This window comes from Brassica napus, chromosome C3, assembly GCF_020379485.1.
Source record: "Brassica napus cultivar Da-Ae chromosome C3, Da-Ae, whole genome shotgun sequence".
Taxonomy (NCBI): domain Eukaryota; kingdom Viridiplantae; phylum Streptophyta; class Magnoliopsida; order Brassicales; family Brassicaceae; genus Brassica; species Brassica napus.
Window position 1 is genome coordinate 69,111,602 of NC_063446.1, and position 27,521 is coordinate 69,139,122.

At 36.9% G+C, this 27,521-nt stretch overlaps 1 protein-coding gene and 1 long non-coding RNA gene across 2 annotated transcripts; both read left to right on the forward strand.

Annotated features, from left to right (window-relative positions):
• Window positions 1-17,307: 17,307 nt before the first annotated feature.
• Window positions 17,308-23,399, forward strand: LOC125583466. Its single transcript, XR_007320501.1, has 2 exons — window positions 17,308-22,710; window positions 22,896-23,399. It is a non-coding gene; the product is annotated as an uncharacterized LOC125583466 (long non-coding RNA).
• A 1,082-nt stretch (window positions 23,400-24,481) lies between these two features.
• On the forward strand, window positions 24,482-27,496 carry LOC106390006 (UDP-N-acetylglucosamine transporter UGNT1-like). The gene is made up of 10 exons (XM_048750439.1): window positions 24,482-24,842; window positions 24,940-25,016; window positions 25,277-25,438; window positions 25,542-25,675; window positions 26,163-26,293; window positions 26,368-26,412; window positions 26,496-26,593; window positions 26,677-26,784; window positions 26,942-26,998; window positions 27,092-27,496. The coding sequence occupies exons 1-10, from the start codon at window positions 24,692-24,694 to the stop codon at window positions 27,164-27,166; spliced, it is 1,038 nt and encodes a 345-aa protein (XP_048606396.1). The 5' UTR covers window positions 24,482-24,691; the 3' UTR covers window positions 27,167-27,496.
• Window positions 27,497-27,521: the final 25 nt, after the last annotated feature.

Below are 27,521 nucleotides of genomic sequence, written 5' to 3' on the forward strand. Positions count from 1 at the left end.
TTTAAAAAATCAATAAAAGTTTTTAAAAATCAAAAAACGTTTTTAAAAACAAAAAAATGTTCCAAAAAAAACTAAAACAACAATCCAAACAACAATCCTAACTTATATATCCTAAACTATCAATTAAACAACCTAAAATCTGAGATCTAACTTCCAAAACCCTAAACAATTGAGATTAAAGAAGGTTTGGGATGATTCTTACATGATTTAGGGTTTGGGGGAGAATCGCCGGTGTAGAGGGAGGAATCGCCGGTGTAGAGAGAGGAATTTAGAGAGAGAGAGGCGGAAATAACGAAGAAGGAAGAAGGAGGGTTATTATATCTGAAGATTCCGACGGACACGGGTTCGTCGGTATTCCGTCGGTATAATTAAAATATACCAAATGCCGATTCGCGAAAATTTTCAAGCGGTTTGGTTCTCCCGGGCAAATTGAATTTCCGACGGAATGTGTCTGTCAGTATATTCCGATGGAATGTGTTCGTCAGTATAATCCGACGGAATTCCGACGACTTAGTGTTTAGGGTGTTGATTTCAAGTTTCTAAATGCAAAATCCAAATCTTTGATAATATATATAGTATTTGCATAAAGATTTAACAATAAAAATGTTTTATAACACGATTTTACACAACAACATTTTTTGTAGTGTAAGCTTATATGAATATAATTGTATAAGTATATAATGTTAAGATGAGATGTTATGAAAATAATGATATGCATACATAAATATTTTAATGAGTTGTTATATTTGAACGGTTGCGATCTAATACTATACTAAACACTTATTATGTGTTATTTTCATAGTTTTGGCATCTAAATTTATAGATTTTTATGATTGAAATTTTTTAGAAACACATGTCGTCGGTATATTCCGACGAATTACCGACGACCTTTCCAAATTTCAATGAAACCCAATGTCGTCGCTATGTCGTCGGTATATTGCGAGGGATTTCCGACGGACCAATAAAAAAAAAAAAAAAAAAACTAATCAGAATCTTCTGAATCTTCATCAAACTCCCCAACCTCGGCTTCTGGCTCCGAATGTACGACAGCATCATGTCCAAACACAGTCAAATTCTCAACGAGTTGAACATTTTCCAAATCTTCAACTGCCTGGGCGTTGCTGGTAGACTCTGGTTGCAATGGTTCATCATCATCAGAAGTTCCATCCACTCGTCCTCTTGGGTTGATTTGCGTTACAGTAACCCATGGATCGTCTCTGTACGTCACCCGAGGGTAACTGATGTAGCACACCTATACATATCAATTATACAAGTATTAGTAAAATATATAACATTAATTAATTATATTGGTAAAAAATTATGAATAGATTGACATACCTGATCAGCTTGCGAACCAAGAATGAAGGGATCATAATATTGAAGTTTCCGCCGCGAATGAACTGATGTAACACCAAACGCATCAATCTTCACTCCTCTATCTGGGGTGGTGTCATACCAATCACAATAGAATACTACACAACGCAATCCAACCATTCCAGGAAATTGGATTTCCAATATTTCTTTTATGTTGCCGTAGTAGACATCGTCACCGGAAGAAGATGAAACACCAGCATCATATGTTGTCTTAGAATGACCTTTCCTTGTGAATGCATATCCTCGCGTACAAAATTTAGGATATGATTTGACCACATAGTTTGGTTCCTGCACAAATTCGCGTATCCAATCATCGAACACAAGACCTCTGGCCAAACCATCATTCACCTATAAATTAAAAACATATATGATTGAAAAGTTAATTAGTTTATATTAAATTTAAACTAATCATTTGCATAGGGTAATATGATATATGACTCACATAACTACGAAGCCACGCAGCAAATCCGTTATCTCTAAGTTGTCGAAGCTCATCTTCTGTTGCATGCCTGTGAGTCATACGCAACTCCGCCATATATACACTATATACAAAAATATTATCAATATGAAATAAATTTATTGAATATTAATCTAACAATAAATGAATAAATATTTTTACCTCTCATATTGTAGAACATCTTCACAGTTGGTGAGCAAATATGTTTGCAAATGAGCGTGCTCAGTGTCCGTAAGTCTCCGCTTCGTGAATTTTCCACTAAGTCGTCCTATTTCCTTGAACATGCTTGGGACAGTAACATGATATGTTGCTCTCTCCCCTCTATCATCATGCCGAGCAGGTCTTCGGTGTTTTGTATGCACTTCTGGTGGAAAATAATTTTCAGCAAAGATTGCAGTTTCTTCATTGATCACCTGTGCCACTATAGATCCTTCCACCCTGCTTTGATTTTTGACCATCTTCTTCAGATGATGCATATAACGCTCAAAAATATACATCCATCTGTACTGCACAGGACCACCAAGTTCCAATTCTCTTGCGAGATGAATAGCAAGATGTTCCATTACATCAAAGAATGATGGAGGAAATATCTTCTCAAGGTTGCACATGCTGACTGGTGCGTTTGTCTTCAAATTATTAATACCCTCTTCAGTCACTACTCTGCTGCATAAGTCGCGGAAGAAAACACTAATCCCTACATAGATAAAAGACATAATTTTCGTAAGTATTAAGTTTTTATAAGCATAATTGTTAAATATAAAAATAAATTAAATTGTAAAAATATAATATACCTGCAATTGCTTCATGAACATTACGTGGCAATAATGCTGAAAAAGCAAACGGAAGGAGGCGCTGCATAATTACATGACAATCATGACTCTTCAAGCCAGTAAACTTTCCTTCGCTTCTATCAACGCAGTTCCCCAAATTTGATGCATATCCGTCAGGAAATTTCACTTTATCTGCAATCCAATAAAAAACTCTTCTTTTCTAGCACCATCCAGCCGATAAATGGGAAAAGGGGCCGTACCGTTCTCATCAACGTGAAGTTCAGAACGATCACAAATATCGACTAAATCCAACCTTGACTTCAAATTATCCTTCGTTTTACCTTGGATGTTAAGGACTGTGTTCATCAGATTATCGAAGAAGTTCTTCTCAATATGCATGACATCTAAATTATGCCGCAATAGATGACTCTCCCAATATGGCAGATCCCAGAAAATACTCTTTTTGTGCCAGTTATGTAGCTCTCCAACCGCATTGACTCGAATGTTTTCATGTCCACCTACATCTGGCGTCCTTTCTGCATCAAAATACCTAAACTGCTTCAACAAATCTTTCCCACTAACTTCCTCAGGTGGACCATCAAACACCTGCTTGTTCTTCGTAAACGAAGTCTTACTCCTGCGGTATGGATGATCAGGTGGTAGAAATCGTCTGTGACAGTCAAACCAACACGTTTTCCTTCCGTTCTTTAGTTGGAAAGCATCTGTGTCATCTTGACAATATGGACATGATAGCCTCCCATGTGTTGTCCATCCAGATAACATACCATATGCTGGAAAGTCACTTATTGTCCACATAAGTACTGCCCGCATCTGAAAGTTTTCTTTGCACGAAACATCGTATGTCTCAAAACCATGCGCCCATAGTTGTTGCAACTCATATATCAGTGGTTGAAGAAACACATCTAGTGATCTTTTAGGATGATCTGGCCCGGGGACGAGAATTGAGAGAAACAAAAACTCTCGTCGCATGCACAAGCTCGGCCGTAAGTTGTACGGTGTCACAATAACTGGCCATAGAGAATACTGTCTTCCATGCTTTCCAAATGGGCTGAAACCATCAGTAGATAATCCAAGATAAACATTTCTTCTCTCTTCCGCAAATTCTGGATATGTTGACTGGAAATGTTTCCAAGCCTTCGCATCTGAAGGATGTCTAATCTCACCATTTGTGGAATGCTCTGCATGCCATCTCATTGCTTTTGCTGTGCGCTCACACTGATACAACCTCTTCAATCTTTCCGTCAAAGGCAAATACCACATTCTTTTGAATGGGATCGGAACTCTTCCCCTCGTCTCCTGATAACGAGGTTTCCCACAAAATTTGCATACATTCCGTGTCTCATCCGCTCTCCAGTAGATCATGCAGTTGTCAATACATACATCTATCACTTCATACGGTAGTTGAAGACCGGCAACAAGTTTCTGAACCTCGTAGTATGAACCCGGTGCAAGGTTATCCTCAGGTAGAATACCTTTGACAAAATCAGTAATCGCATCCATACATTCTTCAGCCAAATTATAGTCTGTCTTAATACCCATTAATCTAGTTGCAGATGATAAGACTGAATGACCATCTCTACAATTTTGATACAAAGGTTGTTTTCCTGCATCCAACATGTCAAAAAATCTCCTAGATTCGGGATTTGTTCTTCCCCTCTATAATGATCATGTACCATCTGCTCAGTACCTACACCATAATCTATATCCGTTCTAGATTCTTCTAACCTAATATCAGGCTGAAGTTCACTAACAGGCTGAGGTTCGCTAGTACTACCATATTCATAACCAGTTTCCCCATGAAGGTACCAAACTTTATAATTACGTGAAAACCCTTTCATATACAAATGAGTCCAAACATCAAATTCTTTTATAACCTTATTATTATTGCAAGAAGAGCAGGGACATCTTAACATACCACTTTTTGCATCCGGTTGCTGTTGAACAAGCCTCATGAATTCTCCAATCCCTTGAACGTATTCTTCCGTAAGCAAATTGGTGTTCGGATCCAAATGAGGTTTATCCATCCACGAACGATAATAAACTTCTGAAGACATGATTTTCACGGAATTGTTATGACTAAAGAGAATGAAGAGAGAATGAAGTGTGAATGAGTTGAATGAGGAGGGGTTGTATTTATAGGAAATTGCTTACGGCCCTCCGACGACTTTCCGACGAAATTCCGACGGATGTAAAGCAGTCCGTCGGAATTCCGTCGGTATTGTCCAATCTCAAACGGCTATACAACGGCCATATATATTTGTCGGCAACGGTCACATGGTTCGTCGGAAATTCGCAGAAAATTCCGATGGAATTCCGACGACTTTACTGTTAATCGGAATGTCGTCGGAAATTCGTCAGAATATACCGACGAACTTCCGACGACTACAACGGTTACATTTTTTATCGGAATGTCGTCGAAAAGTCGTCGGAAAATTTCGACAACCCTTGTTTCGTCGGAATTCCGTCGGAAATGGCCGACGGAATTCCGACGACTTCAATTTTTTGGATTTCGTCGGAAATTGGTCGGTAATCCGTCACAAACGTCCGACGACATTGATGTCTGTCGGAACCTCCGTCGGAATTCGGCGTGTTTTCTTGTAGTGTTTGGGTTTAGGGTTTGGGTTTAGGGCTTGGGTTTAGGGTCTACAGTTTGGGTTTAGGTAGCTCTGTTATGGGCGATGGTTTGGTTTTACAATTTGGGTTTAGGGTTTGGGTTAAGGGTTTACGGTTTGGGTTAAGGGTTTGGGTTTAGGGTTTAGAATTTGGGTTTAGGGGGGTTTAGGGTTTAGGTAGCTCCGTTTGGGTCTATGGTTTGGGTTAAGAATTTGTGTTTAGGGTTTGGGTTTATGGTTTAGAGTTTTGGTTTAGGGTTTAGGTAGCTCCGTTATGGTTTACGGTTTGGGTTAAGAATTTGGGTTTAGAGTTTGGGTTTAGGGTATACGGTTTGGGTTTAGGGTTTAAGGGTCTACCGTTTGGGTTTAGAGTTTAGAGTTTGGGTTTAGGGTTTAGTGTTTAGAGCTTGGGTTTAGGTAGCTGGTTTAAGGTTTATTTGGTTGTGTTTCATTATGTTGGTAACCAACATCAATTGCCGTACTATTCTAAATGAAATATAGTATAGTTAGAGTGAAATTATTTGTGTGACTATACTAAATAGTGTGTAGTATAGTATGATAATTTTATCTTCTGCATTTCAACATCAAGCGTACGCGCCTGGAGGGAGATTTTGGTCATGTTTTGCGCAAATTGTCCCATCCATCTTGAAATTACTGTATAATGGCTATATTCTTCATTCTTTTGTCTCTTATGAATATTCAGCAAATTCACCCTTAAGAATATGCGTTGCCGTAGAAAATTATCCTTTTTTTTATCAAAGAGTCGGAGACCACGGACTAATATTAAAGCTTGTGTTATTTGGTGGTCTAAATAGTAAATAGTAATGTTAAAAAAAAAAAAAGAAGAAGTAAATAGTCGTTAGAATTTAGGTACACTCAAATTTTAGTCATATAGCGCCAATTGTAAAAAGACCACACGAATCTTATATATGTTGATAAAAAAACAATAACAACGTAGCTCTTTCATGCGTACATATTACATCTAAATATGTTTACATCATGATTTTATAATGCATACATTATTAATTACTTATGTAGTCATGCGAGTTTGTAAGAATAAGCAATATCGCATATAAAAAGAACTATAAAACCTTATCTTCTTAGGATATCGGTATAGTTCGTCATGTCTTTTCCACTACAATCATACAAATGATCTCATTTGATATCATTATGAACGTGGAAGCCGTCAACGTACAACTGAGATTTCTCTCTGCTTTTTCTCTTATAAACTAGTAGTTGTTATGAAAGTCAAGAAAAAGGAGCAGCCGTGTTTGTAGAAAATATAAAAGATGTGGGATCCGCTGCACTATTTGCACAATGAATTTCTTTCTATATATACTAACGTTTTTCGTTCATTGTATTACACACTATCCTTCTCCTTCAATAACACATCCTTTCTTGTTATCAGTGTTATCTTCTTCCTACGGGTATAAAATATTTCCTTATTTAAATTCCTGCGATATAATAAAATTTCAGTTCTTTTTATAACACGTTATCAGCACGATCGTTCTGCAATTCGGTAAAATTTATTGTATCATATATACCCTGCTATAACGGTCGGTATACCGCCTGTACTATTATTTATATTATGTTTTAATGGCCGGAATACCGCCTATATTATTTATTAATATTTTAATTAATTTATTGGTCGGCCGAGCTGCGTTATATTCTATTTATTGTTAACTGGACGGCCGAGCCGCCTTTATTTTCTGTTTGTTGTTAACTGGTCGGCTGAGCCGCCTTATATTTTGTTTATTGCTAATTGGTCGGCCGAGCCGCCGTATAATTTATTTATTACTCTGCATTGATCGGCTGAGCCGTCACATGATTTGTTGTCATAACATAAATATTTCATTGCCATAATTTTTTACTTTTATGAAATTTTATAGATTTGATTGACTGTTTAATACGATATTTTCAGACTGATTTTTAGTGCACTCGATTTGACCCCAACGGTCACAAAGAAAATTTTTCAAAAATTTTCTCTTTTCTCCAACGGTCATGAACAGTAATTTTTATCTATAAATACAACTCATTTTCACTCCATTTCATCATCCAAAACATTTCATCTTCTCTCAAAAATTTCAAATCGCTCTCCTCCGATTTTTCATTTCAAGAAAGATGATTCACGCACTTTTGTTTTTATGTGCCATTTTTATTTGTGTTTCTATTTATGGTTTATTCGTTGGAGAATTTACTCCGAGTGAATTTAAGATGAATATCGGTTTAATTTTCTTTACATCACTTCTCCTTGTAATTGCTTGCATGATTAATGTAAACGGTTTTTAAATTATGAAGTTCTAATAAAATTATTATTTTGTGTTTTAGAAATACAAATGGCAAACATCGAGAAACTCCAGTTCCCGGCTCTGAAAGTAACCGGCGAAAATTATGTCAGATGGGTCACAAATGTGAAACCTTATCTTGTAATAAAAAAGATAACTGAAGCGACAGAAGTCGGTAACAAATCGCCACCCGAGCATATAGCCGAAGCGATAATCTTCCTGAAGAAGCATTTAGATGAGAATCTAACTCACGACTATGGAGACGTTGAGGACCCAACCGTACTATGGCAAGCCTTGAAAGATAGGTTCGATAATCAAAAGGAAATCAATCTCCCTCACGCTCTTGAAGAGTGGAAAACCCTGAGGTTTCAGGATTTCTAAAGGGTTAGAGATTACAATTCCACTATCTTGAGGATAGTTGCACAATTAAAATATTGTGGTAATCCTGTCACCGAAGCAGAAATGCTTGACAAGACATACAATACTTTCCACAAAGAACACAACGTCTTATCCCGAATTTACAGAAAATGTGGGTACACCAAATTTTCTGAATTGATGGTAACACTCATGTTGGCTGAAAAGAACGATGAGTTACTAATCAAAAACCATAATTCCCGACCTACGGGAGCCAAGGCATTTCCCGAAGTGAATGCTACGGCGGTAGAATATTCGGGAAGGAGAAACCAGACCAACCGAGGTCGTGGTCGGCGTTTCAACAACAAACGTGGAAAGCCTTACTATCCTAAAAGTATTAGATCTAACAAATGAGTTAGATCTGAACAACCTCCTAAAGGCAAAGAAACCGAAGAGGATACCACAAAGAAAAGTGAGACTGTATGTTACAGATGTAGATGTAAAGGACATTGGTCCCGTACCTGTCGTACTCCCCCACATTTGTGCAAGTTATATCAAGAGTCCATAAAAGGAAAGGCTAAAGAGGTGAACCTCACGGAAAATGTTGAAGGGACCTCATACCTTGAATCCTCCGACTTCGCTAATGAGCTGGACTAGATTACTCCTGAAGAGAATCGAAATGCCTACGATAAGAGTATTGAATAGTTTTCAGTATTACCATGTATAATTATTATATTTCATGTTTTAAACAAATAATGATGTTTTTAACGTCATCTTATTGTATAATTATTATGTGTTTCCTTATATGAATGAATTTTATGTTTTTCTTTTATTAATATTTATGACAATTTCAGAAATAGATCAGAATACTAATGAAGCAAAATCCAAGAAACGGATTCGTGAAATATGCATACCAGATAGTGGAACAACGCACACTATTCTGAGACAAAAGAGATATTTCTCTGATATAAAACCGACAAGAATTGTCGTCAATACAATATCAGGTCCTGCAGACGTGATTGAAGGAACTGGTAAAGCAAACTTTCCTTTACCGAATGGAACAAAATTTTCCATAAATAATGCTCTATATTCTCCATGTTCTAAAAGGAATTTGTTGAGTTTTAAAGACATATATCTCCATGGATATGATACTCAGTCTGCAACTGAGGATGGAAAGAAATACATGTATGTAACTTCTGAGAAATGTGGCAGAAAACACATATTGGAAAAGTTTCCAGAGCTTCCTTCGGGGTTACATCATACTTATATCGATGAGATCGAATCAAATCTTGTAGCAGAACGGAACCCAGAAGAGTTCACGTTATGGCATGATCGCCTTGGCCACCCAGGAACTACAATGATGCGTAAAATCATAGAAAGTTCACGTGGTCATCCACTGAAAATCCAGGAGATTTCTCAAGGGAATAAAATGACATGTGTTGCATGTTCTCTAGGAAAATTGATCGTAAGGCCATCGCCAACCAAAATCGATAAAGAATCACCAAAGTTCCTTGAAAGAATTCAAGGCGATATATGTGGACCTATACACCCACCTTGTGGACCATTCCACTATTTTATGGTATTAATTGACGCATCCAGTAGATGGTCACACGTTTGTCTATTATCATCTCGAAATGTGGCATTTGCGAGATTTCTAACTCAGATAATCAAACTGCGAGCACAGTTTCCTGATTATACTATTAAAAGAGTTAGACTAGACAACGCTGGTGAATTCACATTCCAAGCATTCAATGACTATTGTATGGTAATGGGAATTGAAGTTGAACATTCGGTTGCTCATGTTCATACGCAAAATGGTTTGGCTGAATCTTTAATTAAGCGTCTGCAATTGATTGCAAGACCATTGATCATGAGATAAAAACTTCCAACCTCTGTATGGGGACATGCCATTTTACGTGCAGAAGCACTCATTCGGATCAGACCGAGTGCATACCATAAGTATTCCCCACTACAGTTAGCGTTTGGTCGAGAACCAAACATTTCCCACTTTAGAATCTTTGGTTGTGCGGTATATGTGCATGTAGCACCACCACAACGTACAAAGATGGGACCACAAAGAAGATTGGGAATATATGTTGGTTTTGATTCCCCATCAATTATAAGATACCTAGAACCACAGACTGGTGACGTCTTTACAGCACGTTTTGCTGATTGTCATTTTGGCGAAAATGTATTCCCAGTTCTAGGGGGAGAAAACAAAAATGTTGAAAGTGTTAAAAAATGGAGTGTACCATCATTGTTATATCTTGATCCTCCTACTAAAGAGTCAGAACTAGAAGTTCGACGAAATATGCATTTACAGAGTATAGCTAACCAGCTACCTGATGCATTTGTAGATACCAAGACGGTAACTAAATCTCATATACCAGCTGCAAATGCTCCTGCTCGTATCAAAATGCCAAATGAACAAGAAAAGGAGGATGGCACACGAGAGCCAAAAACACGCCTGAAGCGTGGTAGACCTGTTGGTTCTAAGGATAAGAATCCTAGGAAACAGAAGAAAGCTGAAATATATGATGCACCCAAAATAGCAGAAAATATTTTGGAAGAAATAAATGATAAGGATTCTGATGAATCAGAGCATCATGAATCAGAGCATCATGAATCGAAAGATAATCATGAGATTTCTATTAATTACATCCATAATAAAAGGATATTGAATAAAAATGAACAAAATGACCTTGATGATGTTTTCTCATATATTGTGTCAAGTGAAATAAATGAAGAAATCGATGATCCAGAACCAAAATCTGTCTATGAATGTCAAAAGAGACATGATTGGGAACAATGGAAAAATGCAATACAAGCTGAACTTGATTCGCTTAATAAACGAAAAGTATTTGGATCTATTGTGCTCACACCTGCAGATGTGAGACCAGTTGGGTACAAATGGGTTTTCGTTCGAAAGCGAAATGAAAAAAATGAGATTACGAGATACAAAGCTCGTCTAGTGGCTCAAGGTTTTTCTCAAAGACCTGGAATCGATTATGAAGAAATGTATTCTCCAGTTATGGATGCCATTACATTTAGATTCCTGATGAGTCTAGCAGCTGATAAAAATCTAGAGATGCGTCTCATGGATGTTGTTACAGCTTATCTATATGGATCATTAGACACTGATATCTACATGAAAGTTCCTGATGGATTTAAAATGCCAGAAGCATTAAGTTCCAAACCTAAAGAGTTATGTGCAATAAAATTGCAAAGATCATTATATGGGTTAAAGCAATCTGGACGTATATGGTATAATCGTCTCAGTGATCATTTAACAAAAGAAGGATATGCGAATGATGTTATAAAAAGAACTGAAATTTTATTATATCGCAGGAATTTAAATAAGGAAATATTTTATACCCGTAGGAAGAAGATAACACTGATAACAAGAGAGGATGTGTTATTGAAGGAGAAGGATGGTGTGTAATACAATGAACGAAAAACGTCCGTATATATAGAAAGAAATTCATTGTGCAAATAGTGCAGCGGACCCCACATCTTTTATATTTTCTACAAACGCGGCTGCTCCTTTTTTTTTTACTTTCATAACACTCCCCCTTGGGGGCCGGTGTCACTATCCGCTCTCGCTTAACGTCTTTGTTGCCTCGTTAAAAACCTTTCTAAGGAAAACCCAATGGGAAAAACCATAGTAAGGTAAAAAGAGTACAACTACGTAAGCTCCCCCTCGAATGAGCAGTCATAGATCCTTCAGATGACGCATTCCAATGTTACGAACATGTTTTCTGAATACCGAAGTCGGAAGTGATTTTGTGAAGAGGTCATCTGCATTGTCGCATGATTGGACATATCTTACTTCAATCTCTTTCTTCTTTACGAGCTCTTGAGTGTATGAGAAGAACTTCGGATGAATATGCTTCGTTCTATCGCTTTTAATATATCCGTCCTTTGTTTGAGCAACACATGCTGCATTATCTTCATATAGAATAGTTGGCTCCGTATATTCGCCAATCCCGCTGCTTGAACAGATGTGTCGGCTCATTGATCTCAGCCATACACATTCTCTACTTGCTTCATGGAGTGCAATGATCTCAGCATGATTTGAAGAAGTAGCCACGAGCGTTTGTTTCTGGGAACGCCAAGATATAGCAGTGCCTCCGATCGTGAAAACGTATCCTGTTTGTGATCGGGCTTTGTGTGGATCTGAAAGATATCCTGCATCTGCAAAACCAATCATTTGACTTTTTGAACTTTTAGGATAAAACAATCCTAAATCAATGGTCCCTTGGAGGTAACGAAAAACATGTTTAATCCCATTCCAATGTCTTCGAGTTGGAGATGAGCTGAATCTTGCCAAAAGATTCACAGCAAATGATATATCAGGCCGTGTACAATTTGCAAGGTACATCAACGCTCCAATTGCACTTAGATATGGTACTTCCGGACCAAGTATCTCTTCTTTTTCCTCAGGTGGTCGAAATGGATCACTTTCAATATTAAGTGACCTAACGACCATCGGGGTGCTAAGAGGAGTTGATTTATCCATGTTAAATCGTTTCAACACTCTTTTAGTGTATGTGGATTGATGCACAAATATACCATTTTGTGAATGTTCTATTTGTAGGCCAAGACAATACTGTGTCTGTCCAAGATCTTTCATCTCAAATTCTCCTTTGAGATAGTCTGATGCCTTTTGTATTTCTTTTTGAGTTCCGATAATGTTAAGATCATCAACATATACCGCGATTATTACAAATCCGGATATTGTTTTCTTGATGAAAACACATGGGCATATAGGATCATTCACATATCCTTCTTTTGTTAAATGATCACTGAGACGATTATACCACATACGTCCAGATTGCTTTAACCCATATAATGATCTTTGCAATTTTATTGCACATAACTCTTTAGGTTTGGAACTTAATGCTTCTGGCATTTTAAATCCATCAGGAACTTTCATGTAGATATCAGTGTCTAATGATCCATATAGATAAGCTGTAACAACATCCATGAGACGCATCTCTAGATTTTTATCAGCTTCTAGACTCATCAGGAATCTAAATGTAATAGCATCCATAACTGGAGAATACGTTTCTTCATAATCGATTCCAGGTCTTTGAGAAAAACCTTGAGCCACTAGACGAGCTTTGTATCTCGTAATCTCATTTTTTTTCATTTCGCTTTCGAACGAAAACCCATTTGTACCCAACTGGTCTCACATCTGCAGGTGCGAGCACAATAGATCCAAATACTTTTCGTTTATTAAGCGAATCAAGTTCAGCTTGTATTGCATTTTTCCATTGTTCCCAATCATGTCTCTTTTGACATTCATAGACATATTTTGGTTCTGGATCATCGATTTCTTCATTTATTTCACTTGACACAATATATGAGAAAACATCATCAAGGTCATTTTGTTCATTTCTATTCCATATCCTTTTATTATGGATGTAATTAATAGAAATCTCATGATTATCTTTCGATTCATGATGCTCTGATTCATGATGCTCTGATTCATCAGAATCCTTATCATTTATTTCTTCCAAAATATTTTCTGCTATTTTGGGTGCATCATATATTTCAGCTTTCTTCTGTTTCCTAGGATTCTTATCCTTAGAACCAACAGGTCTACCACGCTTCAGGCGTGTTTTTGGCTCTCGTGTGCCATCCTCCTTTTCTTGTTCATTTGGCATTTTGATTCGAGCAGGAGCATTTGCAGCTGGTATATGAGATTTAGTTACCGTCTTGGTATCTACAAATGCATCAGGTAGCTGGTTAGCTATACTCTGTAAATGCATAATTCGTCGAACTTCTAGTTCTGACTCTTTAGTAGGAGGATCAAGATATAACAATGATGGTACACTCCATTTTATATCACTTCCAACATTTTTGTTTTCTCCCCCTAGAACTGGGAATACATTTTCGTCAAAATGACAATCAGCAAAACGTGCTGTAAAGACGTCACCAGTCTGTGGTTCTAGGTATCTTATAATTGATGGGGAATCAAAACCAACATATATTCCCAATCTTCTTTGTGGTCCCATCTTTGTACGTTGTGGTGGTGCTACAGGCACATATACCGCACAACCAAAGATTCTAAAGTGGGAAATGTTTGGTTCTCGACCAAACGCTAACTGTAGTGGGGAATACTTATGGTATGCACTCGGTCTGATCCGAATGAGTGCTTCTGCATGCAAAATGGCATGTCCCCATACAGAGGTTGGAAGTTTTGATCTCATGATCAATGGTCTTGCAATCAATTGCAGACGCTTAATTAAAGATTCAGCCAAACCATTTTGCGTATGAACATGAGCAACCGAATGTTCAACTTCAATTCCCATTACCATACAATAGTCATTGAATGCTTGGGATGTGAATTCACCAGCGTTGTCTAGTCTAACTCTTTTAATAGTATAATCAGGAAACTGTGCTCGCAGTTTGATTATCTGAGTTAGAAATCTCGCAAATGCCACATTTCGAGATGATAATAGACAAACGTGTGACCATCTACTGGATGCGTCAATTAATACCATAAAATAGTGGAATGGTCCACAAGGTGGGTGTATAGGTCCACATATATCGCCTTGAATTCTTTCAAGGAACTTTGGTGATTCTTTATCGATTTTGGTTGGCGATGGCCTTACGATCAATTTTCCTAGAGAACATGCAACACATGTCATTTTATTCCCTTGAGAAATCTCCTGGATTTTCAGTGGATGACCATGTGAACTTTCTATGATTTTACGCATCATTGTAGTTCCTGGGTGGCCAAGGCGATCATGCCATAACGTGAACTCTTCTGGGTTCCGTTCTACTACAAGATTTGATTCGATCTCATCGATATAAGTATGATGTAACCCCGAAGGAAGCTCTGGAAACTTTTCCAATATGTGTTTTCTGCCACATTTCTCAGAAGTTACATACATGTATTTCTTTCCATCCTCAGTTGCAGACTGAGTATCATATCCGTGAAGATATATGTCTTTAAAACTTAACAAATTCCTTTTAGAACTTGGAGAATATAGAGCATTATTTATGGAAAATTTTGTTCCATTCGGTAAAGTAAAGTTTGCTTTACCAGTTCCTTCAATCACGTCTGCAGGACCTGATATTGTATTGACGACAATTTTTGTCGGTTTTATATCAGAGAAATATCTCTTTTGTCTCAGAATAGTGTGCGTTGTTCCACTATCTGGTATGCATATTTCACGAATCCGTTTCTTGGATTTTGCTTCATTAGTATTCTGATCCATTTCTGAAATTGTCATAAATATTAATAAAAGAAAAACATAAAATTCATTCATATAAGGAAACACATAATAATTATAAAATAAGATGACGTTAAAAACATCATTATTTGTTTAAAACATGAAATATAATAATTATACATGGTAATACTGAAAACTATTCAATACTCTTATCATAGGCATTTCGATTCTCTTCAGGAGTAATCTAGTCCAGCTCATTAGCGAAGTCGGAGGATTCAAGGTATGAGGTCCCTTCAACATTTTCCGTGAGGTTCACCTCTTTAGCCTTTCCTTTTATGGACTCTTGATATAACTTGCACAAATGTGGGGGAGTACGACAGGTACGGGACCAATGTCCTTTACATCCACATCTGTAACATACAGTCTCACTTTTCTTTGTGGTATCCTCTTCGGTTTCTTTGCCTTTAGGAGGTTGTTCAGATCTAACCCATTTGTTAGATCTAATACTTTTAGGATAGTAAGGCTTTCCACGTTTGTTGTTGAAACGCCGACCACGACCTCGGTTGGTCTGGTTTCTCCTTCCCGAATATTCTACCGCTGTAGCATTCACTTCGGGAAATGCCTTGGCTCCCGTAGGTCGGGAATTATGGTTTTTGATTAATAACTCATCGTTCTTTTCAGCCAACATGAGTGTTACAATCAATTCAGAAAATTTGGTGTACCCACATTTTCTGTAAATTCGGGATAAGACGTTGTGTTCTTTGTGGAAAGTATTGTATGTCTTGTCAAGCATTTCTGCTTCGGTGACAGGGTTACCACAATATTTTAATTGTGCAACTATCCTCAAGATAGTGGAATTGTAATCTCTAACCCTTTGGAAATTCTGAAACCTCAGGGTTTTTCACTCTTCAAGAGCGTGAGGGAGATTGATTTCCTTTTGATTATCGAACCTATCTTTCAAGGCTTGCCATAGTACGGTTGGGTCCTCAACGTCTCCATAGTCGTGAGTTAGATTCTCTTCTAAATGCTTTTTCAGGAAGATTATCGCTTCGGCTATATGCTCGGGTGGCGATTTGTTACCGACTTCTATCGCTTCAGTTATCTTTTTTATTACAAGATAAGGTTTCACATTTGTGGCCCATCTGACATAATTTTCGCCGGTTACTTTCAGAGCCGGGAACTGGAGTTTCTCGATGTTTGCCATTTGTATTTCTAAAACACAAAATAATAATTTTATTAGAACTTCATAATTTAAAAACCGTTTACATTAATCATGCAAGCAATTACAAGGAGAAGTGATGTAAAGAAAATTAAACCGATATTCATCTTAAATTCACTCGGAGTAAATTCTCCAACGAATAAACCATAAATAGAAACACAAATAAAAATGGCACATAAAAACAAAAGTGTGTGAATCATCTTTCTTGAAATGAAAAATCGGAGGAGAACGATTTGAAATTTTTGAGAGAAGATGAAATGTTTTGGATGATGAAATGGAGTGAAAATGAGTTGTATTTATAGATGAAAATTACTGTTCATGACCGTTGGAGAAAAGGGAAAATTTTTGAAAAATTTTCTTTGTGACCGTTGGGGTCAAATCGAGTGCACTAAAAATCAGTCTGAAAATATCGTATTAAACAGTCAATCAAATCTATAAAATTTCATAAAAGTAAAAAATTATGGCAATGAAATATTTATGTTATGACAACAAATCATGTGACGGCTCAGCCGATCAATGCAGAGTAATAAATAAATTATACGGCGGCTCGGTCGACCAATTAGCAGTAAACAAAATATAAGGCGGCTCAGCCGACCAGTTAACAACAAACAGAAAATAAAGGCGGCTCAGCCGTCCAGTTAACAATAAATAGAATATAAGGCGGCTCGGCCGACCAATAAATTAATTAAAATATTAATAAATAATATAGGCGGTATTCCGGCTATTAAAACATAATATAAATAATAGTACAGGCGGTATACCGACCATTATAGCAGGGTATATATGATACAATAAATTTTACCGACGTAGTACAGGCGGTATACCGACCATTATCGCATATAAAAAGAACTATAAAACCTTATCTTCTTAGGATATCGGTATAGTTCGTCATGTCTTTTCCACTACAATCATACAAATGATCTCATTTGATATCATTATGAACGTTGAAGCCGTCAACGTACAACTGAGATTTCTCTCTGCTTTTTCTCTTATAAACTAGTAGTACTAATTAATTAATCAATAATGGGTCGCTTAATTTCAACAGAAGTAACAATTAAAATCAATAAGAACCGAGAAGCTTGCGTTAAAAAACACATTTTGTGTCCGGATGCACATTGTCTAGTTGACACACTTTGTGTGGACAACTGTTTTATTTATGACATAAATAACCTTTCCTTTGTGTAAGTAGAAGTCAACCGTAAGATAACTAGGTTTGTGACTTGTTGCAATTAATGATAAAATCTTAAACAAAAAAGTAGGTATATAGGTATAAGTGAATGGTCTGGGGACGTCAGATCTGTTTTTAAGTCATAAGATCTAACGGTTGAGGATAGATCCGTGGATGTTGACATAAGTTTGTGGATATATAAATATTAAAAGAATGAGAAACAAAAAAATATTTAATTTGATTTTTTTTTTAAAGTATTTTGGTTTTCTTCAATAGTTTTTTTTTGTTATTATCTAGTATTATGATATGTAAATTTGATATATGATATATATAGTAAATTATAATTCTTTTTTCTTCTATGTTTTGAGATCCATATGTATATATTTATTTTGATATTTTATTTTTTCATAAAATTTAAAATTGAATTAAGTGGACAGAGCGTCGTGGACAATGTGTTGTAGACGGTGCAATTTGAACAATTCGTATTTTAATTTTTATAAAATATAAAACTGATTTAAGTGGACACACTATCATGGACAATATATTGTGGACAATACAATTTGAAAGAATGTATTGTAACGGTGCAATTCGAAAGAATGAGTGATAGACGGTGTTAGTTATGGATGGTGCGTATGTGGAAGTGTATGTGCAATGTGAAAGAATGAGTTATGGATGGTGCTAGTTATGGATGGTGTGTATGTGGAAGTGTACGTTGGTTCATATAGATGATGACCAAGATCTACTAAAACAACTAACCATTTAGAACAATAACATTGAAAAGAAAGACACACTGATGTAGTTCCTTTAAAAGAGAAAAATAACAAATAATCATTTAGGACAATATGCTGAAAACAATTTAACATTGATGGAGTAGTTCTTGATACAAAACATATATTGATGAAGTTTTTCCTAGTTTATGTGTGTGTGTGGACAAGAGAGGTGTGGACTGCGAAGTTGGAGATGGACGAGTTGTGGACAGGGGATGTGTGTACATGGATGCCTTTGATAAAGGCGTGGACATGAGTACTGTGGGAGATAGATCTGTGGAGTTGAGCAGCATATTGAATATCGTGAGCTGTCCCAGACTTTTGTATAGTGACAATTAGATACCAAACATGGAAGCTACCAACCTAACTTCAAATCTAACATTGGTTTCAATAGTTAATGGACACAACATGGGCCAATCAAGCACATGATAGAACAGAGTAATAAAAGTAATACCTTGAAAGTGAACTCCATAGTTCATCTCTGAACAACATTAGCAGCAGATGCAACAACAAGAGACTATCTTCCAAACCCTTATTTGCTTACAAACAGAGAGAAGTCACACTTAACTCAAAATATACCAATGTTTAGATAATAGTTACGTCACATACATAGTTAAGTCATATCCAAAAATTGATATACAAGAGAGATGCGGATATGAGATTGATGGGTAAGAGAACGATGGGGAGGAGATGGATGGATACGAGCTTGGTGGACATGAAATTCATGGACGACAGCTTTGTGGATAGCCCATTTGTGGACAAGGAAATTGTTGGACATGAAAAGCATGGGCGACATGTGAATCAAATGTTGCAGGAGAGATATCGGCTTCGCTGTCTGCTTAAGAAGAAAATCAAAAATTTATTTATTTCTTATCTTCTTGTATATCAATTAGAAACAAGTATGAAAGAGGAAAAAAAAATATGTATATGAAATTCTCATAGTTCAATTAGAAGCAAACCTTGGATATATTCGGTGAAGATCTGGAATCTCCCAATCTGAGATTTCAGAATAGATTTTCCTTAGCCCCAACCTGAGGTTTCCATGAATTCCGGATTTAAAACATAAAGCGGCGAAAGATAAAACGACAACAGAAATTAGTGATTTAGAATTATAAAAAAAGTCTACAAATTTAGTGAAGAAAAAGAAGATTTAGAAGGATACGGAAGGTGAGAGATGAAGATGACGATAGATTGAGGCAAGATTGATTTTAAGGAATTAGGAAATATAAAACCAAAATGTGAAAGTTAAATGAAATTAATTATAGAGAATATTGAAAAAAAATTTGACACATGTTACGACATCTTCTCTCTATTTGAAGGGCAATTCAATAAATGAGCATAAGAAAGTGTTATTTTGACCCAATGTGTTGTAATTGATAACTCATAATGTGTCTTGGAAGGTAATTTTTTTGAAAATACCGGTCCTTTCTTGTCAAACTAATACGTAGAGAGTCAATTGGTCACCTATTTAAGTAATTTAAACTATTTGGATCATATCTTACGCAAAGTATGCATTTTGTTTCTTGTACTTCTATAACAATGGACTAGGCTGGGCAATGAGAGAAATTCCTCACTCAAAATCCAATGAGAAATAACTTTTGTGAGGATATTAATTCTTTACAAAAAGCTTATCCATTTTTTAAATCTTTCTTAGCCATCTTTTCAATAATGGCCTACTTGTAAAAATGCTGATATAAAAGAAGTGTCTAGATCAAAGATTCGTATTAGGTAAAGTTTTAAATTGACTAGGTCTTCCAAGCTGTCAAGAAATTAGTTGAGTTATGTTTCTGAAATCGAAATCAGTTAGATGGTTTTATATCAAAGGGAAATCTCTTGCCTTCGTTCTATATTAAAATGTGCACATGTGCATTTGTAAACAGAAGATATGTACATACAAGAGATTTGGTTGTTGAGATAGTTTTTGCATCTAAGATCTTTCTTCTTAAATTCAAACTCGAGTCTAGTTGTAGTATACATGATTAGTAAGAATTCATAGACCTATGTAATGTTCAATACTTAACTTTTCACCTTTTTGTATATCTCATGTAATTAAATTGTGAAATTCAAGGCCTAAACGTCAAACAAACAATTTCAAAAATCCACCAATAGTGCTAGTGGTTTAACGCAAGGAATTAGTTCTATCATGCTCCTAAATAATTAGGAAGAGATTTGGACCTGATCCAATCTACTCACAGTTAACATAAAAATAATTTCATAAATCTCTCACATTTGTGTCAGAAGCAATAATAGCTACCTTGACTGTTGAACAAGATTTAAGTTTAATTCTGTTGACCGCATGAGCTTTCGTTTAATGTGTCTCTCAGGATATATTCTTAACTTAAATACCCAACGTACATACATGGAGCGGTAGCATATGCATGGGAAGAATCTGAGTTCTTCAGTTTCAAAAAAAAGAATCTGGGCTCTTCAGGGAATGGTGTAGCTAGCTAATGGGCCTAAGCTGAGTTCAGTATAATCAGCCGGCCCAGAAAAAGCCCATATCACAAGAGCTAGTCAGAGTCATCATCAGTCACCAAAGAATCTGTTGGGCAGCAACGTCAACTGAAGTTCCTATCACAACGTCAGAGTCATCACTTCTTCTTTTTGTCTGCTATCTTCTATCCATCACACGCATAGGACCATCGATCGGATAGTAATCTCTCGGTTGAAGTGCGCCTAATAAAAATGTTGATCCAAAATGTACTTTATTATTAAAAACCTTCATGCAAATAATTCGTTAGACCTCTACGGCGTCGTGGTGGTGCACTCCTTCTCTGCTCAGGCCAGGTGAGCTCTGTTTTTCTGTTGACTGGAAGGCGAGCTGTGGACTGTTGTACGCAGGAGGGTTGGTACACGGTTCTCGTTCCGGTTCGTTAGGGTTTGTGGAGTTTGTTGTCGGGAAGTCGTCTATGGCTTTCTTGTAGCAGCTCGGCAGCTCTTCTCATCTCAGACACCCGGTGTTGTCACTGCCTGGTCCCTTATTAGAGATATATATCCCAAATCGGGAATTCTAAAAGACATTAAATAATATATAAAGGGTTATGAACAATCCACTAATCACCAATTGGTTTTAAATTAGAAGTCCATAACAAACCTAAATCTAACATAGTATCAGAGCCCAAATTAATGGCGGCCATTATGGAGGCTCAACTCTTGGGTTATGGCGGTGACCCTTTTGAGGCAATTGCACATCCCAGTGTCGGTTGCTTATCATTTGATTGCGATTGGTAGTGTTCTTGACAGCTTAAGTGCAGGTTCTTAGAGTTTCTAGGCAGTGTTTGGTGTCGAGTTCAGGTCCGTTTTTGGCGTCGAAGGTTTATATGTCTCGAACTTATATTGGGTTTGGGTAAAGCTAATAACTGTCCTATGGTAGGGTTTCAGACTAGGGGGATTCTGGATTTTACATCTACAATGCAGATCAAGCCGTGCACAGAATCCATACCGGAGAAATAACACTCTTCTCCTAGAACTTTCATAGGATAACGATGAATAGGCTGAGAAGAAGAGTACGACCTGATCGAATTAACAAACATATTTTGACCTGGTTTTGAGCAGAGTAGAAGACTTGGCTCCCGTGTAATTCCAAAAAACTTGATGAAACATGGATCGGTGGTGATCGATACCAAAGCTTCGAGACGCAACGTAAGAGAATCTCCGAGGTTAGATCGCTGGGTAACCAAAAACCTGACGTCGATTGTTTCTTCATCTTAGGTGAAGAAGACTCGGGAAGAGACTATAAGACCATGATTATAGCTGATCCTTAATGGAATTTTTAAACAAAATACTGATTTAATTTTTTTTTTTTGTCGATGGTTAATTATACTATTACAAACTATGAAAAATATTACGAGACGATTCTATAGCCGGCAATTCTACTTGTCTTATGAGGATTCACGTTTCACTGCATTATCCTGAGCCATCCTATGAGATCCATGTCTGACGGTATTCCATGCGCTATTTATATGATTTTCTCCATAAATATATATGCATAATTCGCCTTTGCTGGGATTCGAAACTCATACCTTCTGGTGTAGAAGCATTAATGAACCCTTAGTTAAACCACTGGACTAAGGAGCTTCCACAAATAACTGATTTAATTAAATCAAAACTAATTAAAAGGAAAATTATCCATCGTTAACTTGGGACTTTGGAGACCGATCTTTAGTATCATCAAACCATCAAACCTTTTTTTTTTCTTTTCTCACCGCATTCTCGTCTTCTCATTTTCTCCGTCAGAGGAGGAACCAAACCGATGACGGACGACCCTATTCGTCGCCGTCTCTGTTACTCCCGTCGTCGACCCAAAACGCCGTCGAAGCTGATTTAGTGATGGAACCTAACGATCAGTTTCACCGACTGAAAACGGCAGCGTAAGTGACGTGGAGAAGTTTCTCTGCGAGCGATTGGTGGACCAGTCGCAGCCGATCTCAGAGCGATTCAGAGCTCTCTTCTCTCCTCGCAACTTGAAAGGCCCCGGACCTCGCAACGCTCTAATCCTGGTTAGTTCAATCTCTGCTGCTCTCAAAACCAAAAGAAGTATGTTACTTTGTGTATGTTCTTAATGATATGTCTTTGCATCCAATAGTACGCCATGAGTTGAGTATATAGTTGATTAAGTTAAAATCCTATTTCTTCTGTATAAAAATACGGTTTTTGATTGTTTGTTAATATAATATAACAACAGGCAGCAGAATCTCTCGGAGCCATTGGTTTAGCTGGTAATGCTGAGATTTTGAAGCAAAGTTTGGTTCTGGATCCAGCACAAGAGGTTCGGGAAACGTGTGAGTTAGCTCTCAAAAGGATTGAAGATCTGAGTAGTGTTGATGCGGAGAAGGAGTTAGACACGACAAAGACGGCTCATGCTGCTGCTTTCTCCTCTGTACACCAGCTGAGGTTCTTCTAAACTTGACCAACTCTAAATCTTCTAGATGGTTTTTCAGTTTGTGATAGCTTATTTGATTAACAGCAGATTCTTCCAGATGAAATTAAAGGCATGTATGAGAGATATGCTGCACTTTTCGCTCTAAGTAATCATGGGGGAGAGTAAGCTGTTTCTGCCATAGTTGATTCTTTTGAGTGCTAACAGTGCCCTTTTACGTATTCCTTCGTTTGATGACTTTCAGTTTGTTCATGAACTTGCATAAGTGTTTGTGTTTGTTAAGAGCTTGAATCTTCAATCTTTGCTTCATTGATCTCCAAAATGAAATTGACTTTTTTTTTTTTTTTTTTTTGTTGATACGATTTGTCTAGATTGCTTATTTAATAAATAAATTTTATCTTTAATTTAAAAATTCTTAGTTAAGAAACTACCATTAGAGTTAGGTCTGGGCATTTTACCTGATACCCGAAGCTGCAGCCGAATCCGATCCGAAAAACCCGAACCGAAATCCGAACCGAAGTAGCAAAATACCCGAACATGTATTAATTTAAGAGAGATTGGATATCTGAACCCGAAAATAACCGAACATAAATATATATAACCCCATATTTTTAATTTAAATCTTTTATTTTACTTAAAATATTTATATTGATGTTACACATACTTTGAAATCATATAATATACATATAAGTACATATAAAATGATTTGATATTCACTTAAAATGCATCTCATGCTTTTTGTTTTATGTATTAACAAAAGTTACATTCAATGTTTTTTTTTAAATGACCAAATTAATGTTTATTTATTTTTGCAATGTTATCTCCAAATCTATTAATCACTCAATCTATTAAAAATAAAAAAATCAGTTAAGTAAAACTTATATTTTTAAATACAAGAAACTTAAAACAATGAATTTTTTTTTTTTTCAAAATCTAAATATCCGAATCCGATCCGAAATAACCGAACTCGAACTAAAAATACCCGAACCCGACCCGAAATACAAAAATACCCGAGCGGGTTCTATATCCCTATACCGAAATACCCGAAAATCCGAAATACCCGATCCGAACCCGAACGAGTATCCGAACGCCCACCCCTAATTGGAACAAGAAAATTAGGTGACTCTTAACTAAAATTTTTAACTAAAATTTAATACTTAAGTAGTTATTTTCTAGGGTTAATCATGCTCTGAACCCTAATTTATTCAGGCTGGGTTTTAATCACGTTGGGACTTGAGTATTATTAATAGCGTTAAAGCAAAAAAAAAAATCGAAAAAGTATGGATCCAATCAGGCTTAAGCCCATAATCTTCAATGGGGTTTAATTGGGCCTTGGACCACAAATAGAGAAACACGTGATATTCCCTCTTTAAATAATAAATAATTGCAAAAAAAGAAGGAGACAAAACAGAACAGAACACAGAGAGAGAGAGAGAGAGAGAGAGAGAGAGAGAGAGAGGTGTTTAACTCAAATCTCCCGTGTCTTTTACGGTCAGTATCAATCATAATCGGTGACGCGACTTTTCGCCGGAGAATTAGTCAGAGAGACGGCGAACGCGGAGGAAGACGAAGAGCGTGGAGAGAGTCTTCCTCTCTCGACCATGAGGAATCCTGTCCTTCCTGTTTCCGATCCTCCTCTCGCCGGAGAGAATGATACCTCCGACGGCAAAGGCGTCGACGATCGGCTTTTCAAAGGATCCGCCATGACCAAACGTGGCGCTTACGCTGCTCTCTCTTACATGGCCTGCGCTGGTGAATCTCTCTCGATCTCATCCAATTTATAGTGTTTCATCGAAATCCATGTGTTTGCTGCTGACATTGAGATTTGTATGTTCTTGTTGATTCGCAGTGATGCTTGTTCTGTTCAATAAAGCGGCTCTCTCTTCGTATCACTTCCCTTGTGTTAATGTTATCACACTCTTTCAGGTATATGCAATCTCACTTATGTTCTCTAAGGAGGGGCCGTTCATTTAAGGGCTGTAGACTATTTAATAAGAATTTTAATAAAAATATTTTTTTAAAAAATAAATTTAGGAATCTATAGTTTCTATGTAATTTTTTTCAAAAGTTTTGGGGTTGCAGGGCGAATGCTTGAGTAGACTATGTCCAGGACCGGCCCTGTCTGTGAGACTGTTTCTTTTCATTTTCCGACAGGAAAGCTTGACACTTTATTTGTTTTCCAACAGATGGTGTCTTCTACCTTCTTTCTATACTCATTGAGGCGCAAGAAGATCATCTCTTTCATAGCGGCTGATTCCTTTTCAGGTTCTGGTAGTACCTCAGCTTTTGTGCCGTTGAAGACATTGTTTCACACGCTTCCTCTCTCAATAGCATATCTTATGTACATGGTAACCATTTTTACTGAACATTTTTGGTTATATTTTGTTGTTGTTTTGAGTCCTTTGAATAGTAGCTGATCACAGATTTGTTTTAATGTGTACCTCCTGAAAGCTAGCTTCTATGGCGTCTGTTAGAGGGGTGAATGTTCCCATGTACACCACGCTTAGGCGTACCACGGTGGCCTTTACCATGGTGATTGAGTATATGCTCACAGGTCAGAGATATACTCAGTCTATCATCGGAAGGTGAATCACTTTTTACTATTATTTGTTTCTCTTCGTACTAAGAATAGCTCCCAGAATTATTCAGATAAATGTTCAAGAAATCGCTAGTCGGCCCTTTATAGGGGATTATCGATTAGGAGGGTGCGCTGACCAATTTTTTGAACGACTGCTAGACCGGTTTTAAAAATCGGTTTGTTTAAGCCGCCTAGACCGATTTATAGAACATTGGTTAACACTTAATAGTATCTCTTGGAAGAAATAGTCTCCTCGTGTTTGATCAAAATATATACGTGTATGGATTTGGGAGTAGTAGGTGAGAGATAATGTTAGCTCTATGTTACATGCTCCTGAGGTTTATGTGATATTTTATCCAGCTGACTGACACGCCTGTAATATAATGCTTTAAGTTTTTAAGTCCCTTCAAAGTACATGTTATTACCTCTAAAAACGAGAATCATGCTTCCTGGTTCTTATATGCACAACTAAACTCGTGTAAGATTGATGTCAGTGTCGGCGTTATCATCTTTGGCGCATTTTTCGCTGGAGCTAGGGACTTGTCATTCGACTTTTATGGATATGGTGTTGTTTTCTTAGCCAACATAACAACAGCTGTATATCTAGCAACCATCGCCCGGATTGGTACAGTAAAATCACCCACTTTCTTTGCTTTGCTCCTCTTCTCTCTTACTCTAGTCTAATGTCTGGTTCTACAGGGAAATCAAGTGGCTTGAATAGCTTTGGCCTTATGTGGTGCAATGGTAATCTAAACAAGATAGCAAAGTTGACTTTAAAATTCCAAGACTTGCTTTGAATTTTGTGAGTTTTTTTTTTTCAATGATAGGTATTATATGTGGACCTATATTGATGATTTGGACATCTATGAGCGGTGACTTGGAGAAGACAATTAGCTTTCCTTACCTCTTTTCTCCCGGTTTCATGGTATTGTAAATTGTTGTTGTGGTTTTATTATCTGTCAACTTTGTCTTTTGGGAGGCTGATGATCTGTTTATGTTCTCAACCAGGCTGTGTTACTCTGCTCGTGCGTGTTGGCTTTCTTCTTAAACTACAGCATTTTTCTTAACACCACTCTCAACTCCGCTCTCACCCAGACAATTTGTGGAAATATGAAGGTCGGTTTCAGTTCTGTCAAGTAGTAGGAACCTGTCTTGACTTGGGCTTCTTGAGAGTCAGTAGATACATATATAAGTATATATATATAGCTTGCATCTTGGAAATGATGAGACAGGCTTGTAGAGTTGCAATCTGACCATTACATCATCGTTGCAGGATTTATTTACGGTTGGACTAGGCTGGATGGTGTTTGGTGGACTCCCATTCGACTTGGTATGGCTCTTCACTCTCCCATTTACTCTATTGAACCAACACATACATTTTGCTACATCTCATTACTAATGTTTTGGGGGTTTATTCACGCAGATGAATGTGATTGGACAGCTTCTTGGTTTCTTAGGCTCTGGTTTATATGCATATTATAAGATCATTGGGAAGTAGGAACAAAGAAGAGCTAATAAAATAACAGGAGTGGCCATCATAAAGGCTCGATGAGAAAGAAACTAAGGGAAGCCTTAGAGTTCGAAGAGAAGTTGATGATAACCAGTGATGTTCCAACTTTGGTTTTTGCAGGTGAAGTAGACTAGTATTAATTAAATAATAATGCGATGCCTCATTTTTCGAACTTGTGTTACTCAATCAAGAAGGGCCAACTTTTTTTCATTGGGACTTGCTTACTCTTGTCATTTTCTTGCTTCTTTCCTTTTGTATATAAACCATAGACAAGTATTACTCAGTTTTCTTTGAATCTAATATAAATGCTTTCTAATTTTTGGTTTCCCTCGAAAAAAAAGAG

What these genes read in the sequence shown, in the direction of transcription:
- LOC106390006 (XM_048750439.1), top strand. Translation starts at nt 24,692, where the DNA reads ATGAGGAATCCTGTCCTTCCTGTTTCCGATCCTCCTCTCGCCGGAGAG. An exon ending in TAGCATATCTTATGTACATG is followed by an intron (nt 25,439 to 25,541) that starts GTAACCATTTTT and finishes ACCTCCTGAAAG; the next exon opens with CTAGCTTCTATGGCGTCTGT. An exon ending in ACTCAGTCTATCATCGGAAG is followed by an intron (nt 25,676 to 26,162) that starts GTGAATCACTTT and finishes GATTGATGTCAG; the next exon opens with TGTCGGCGTTATCATCTTTG.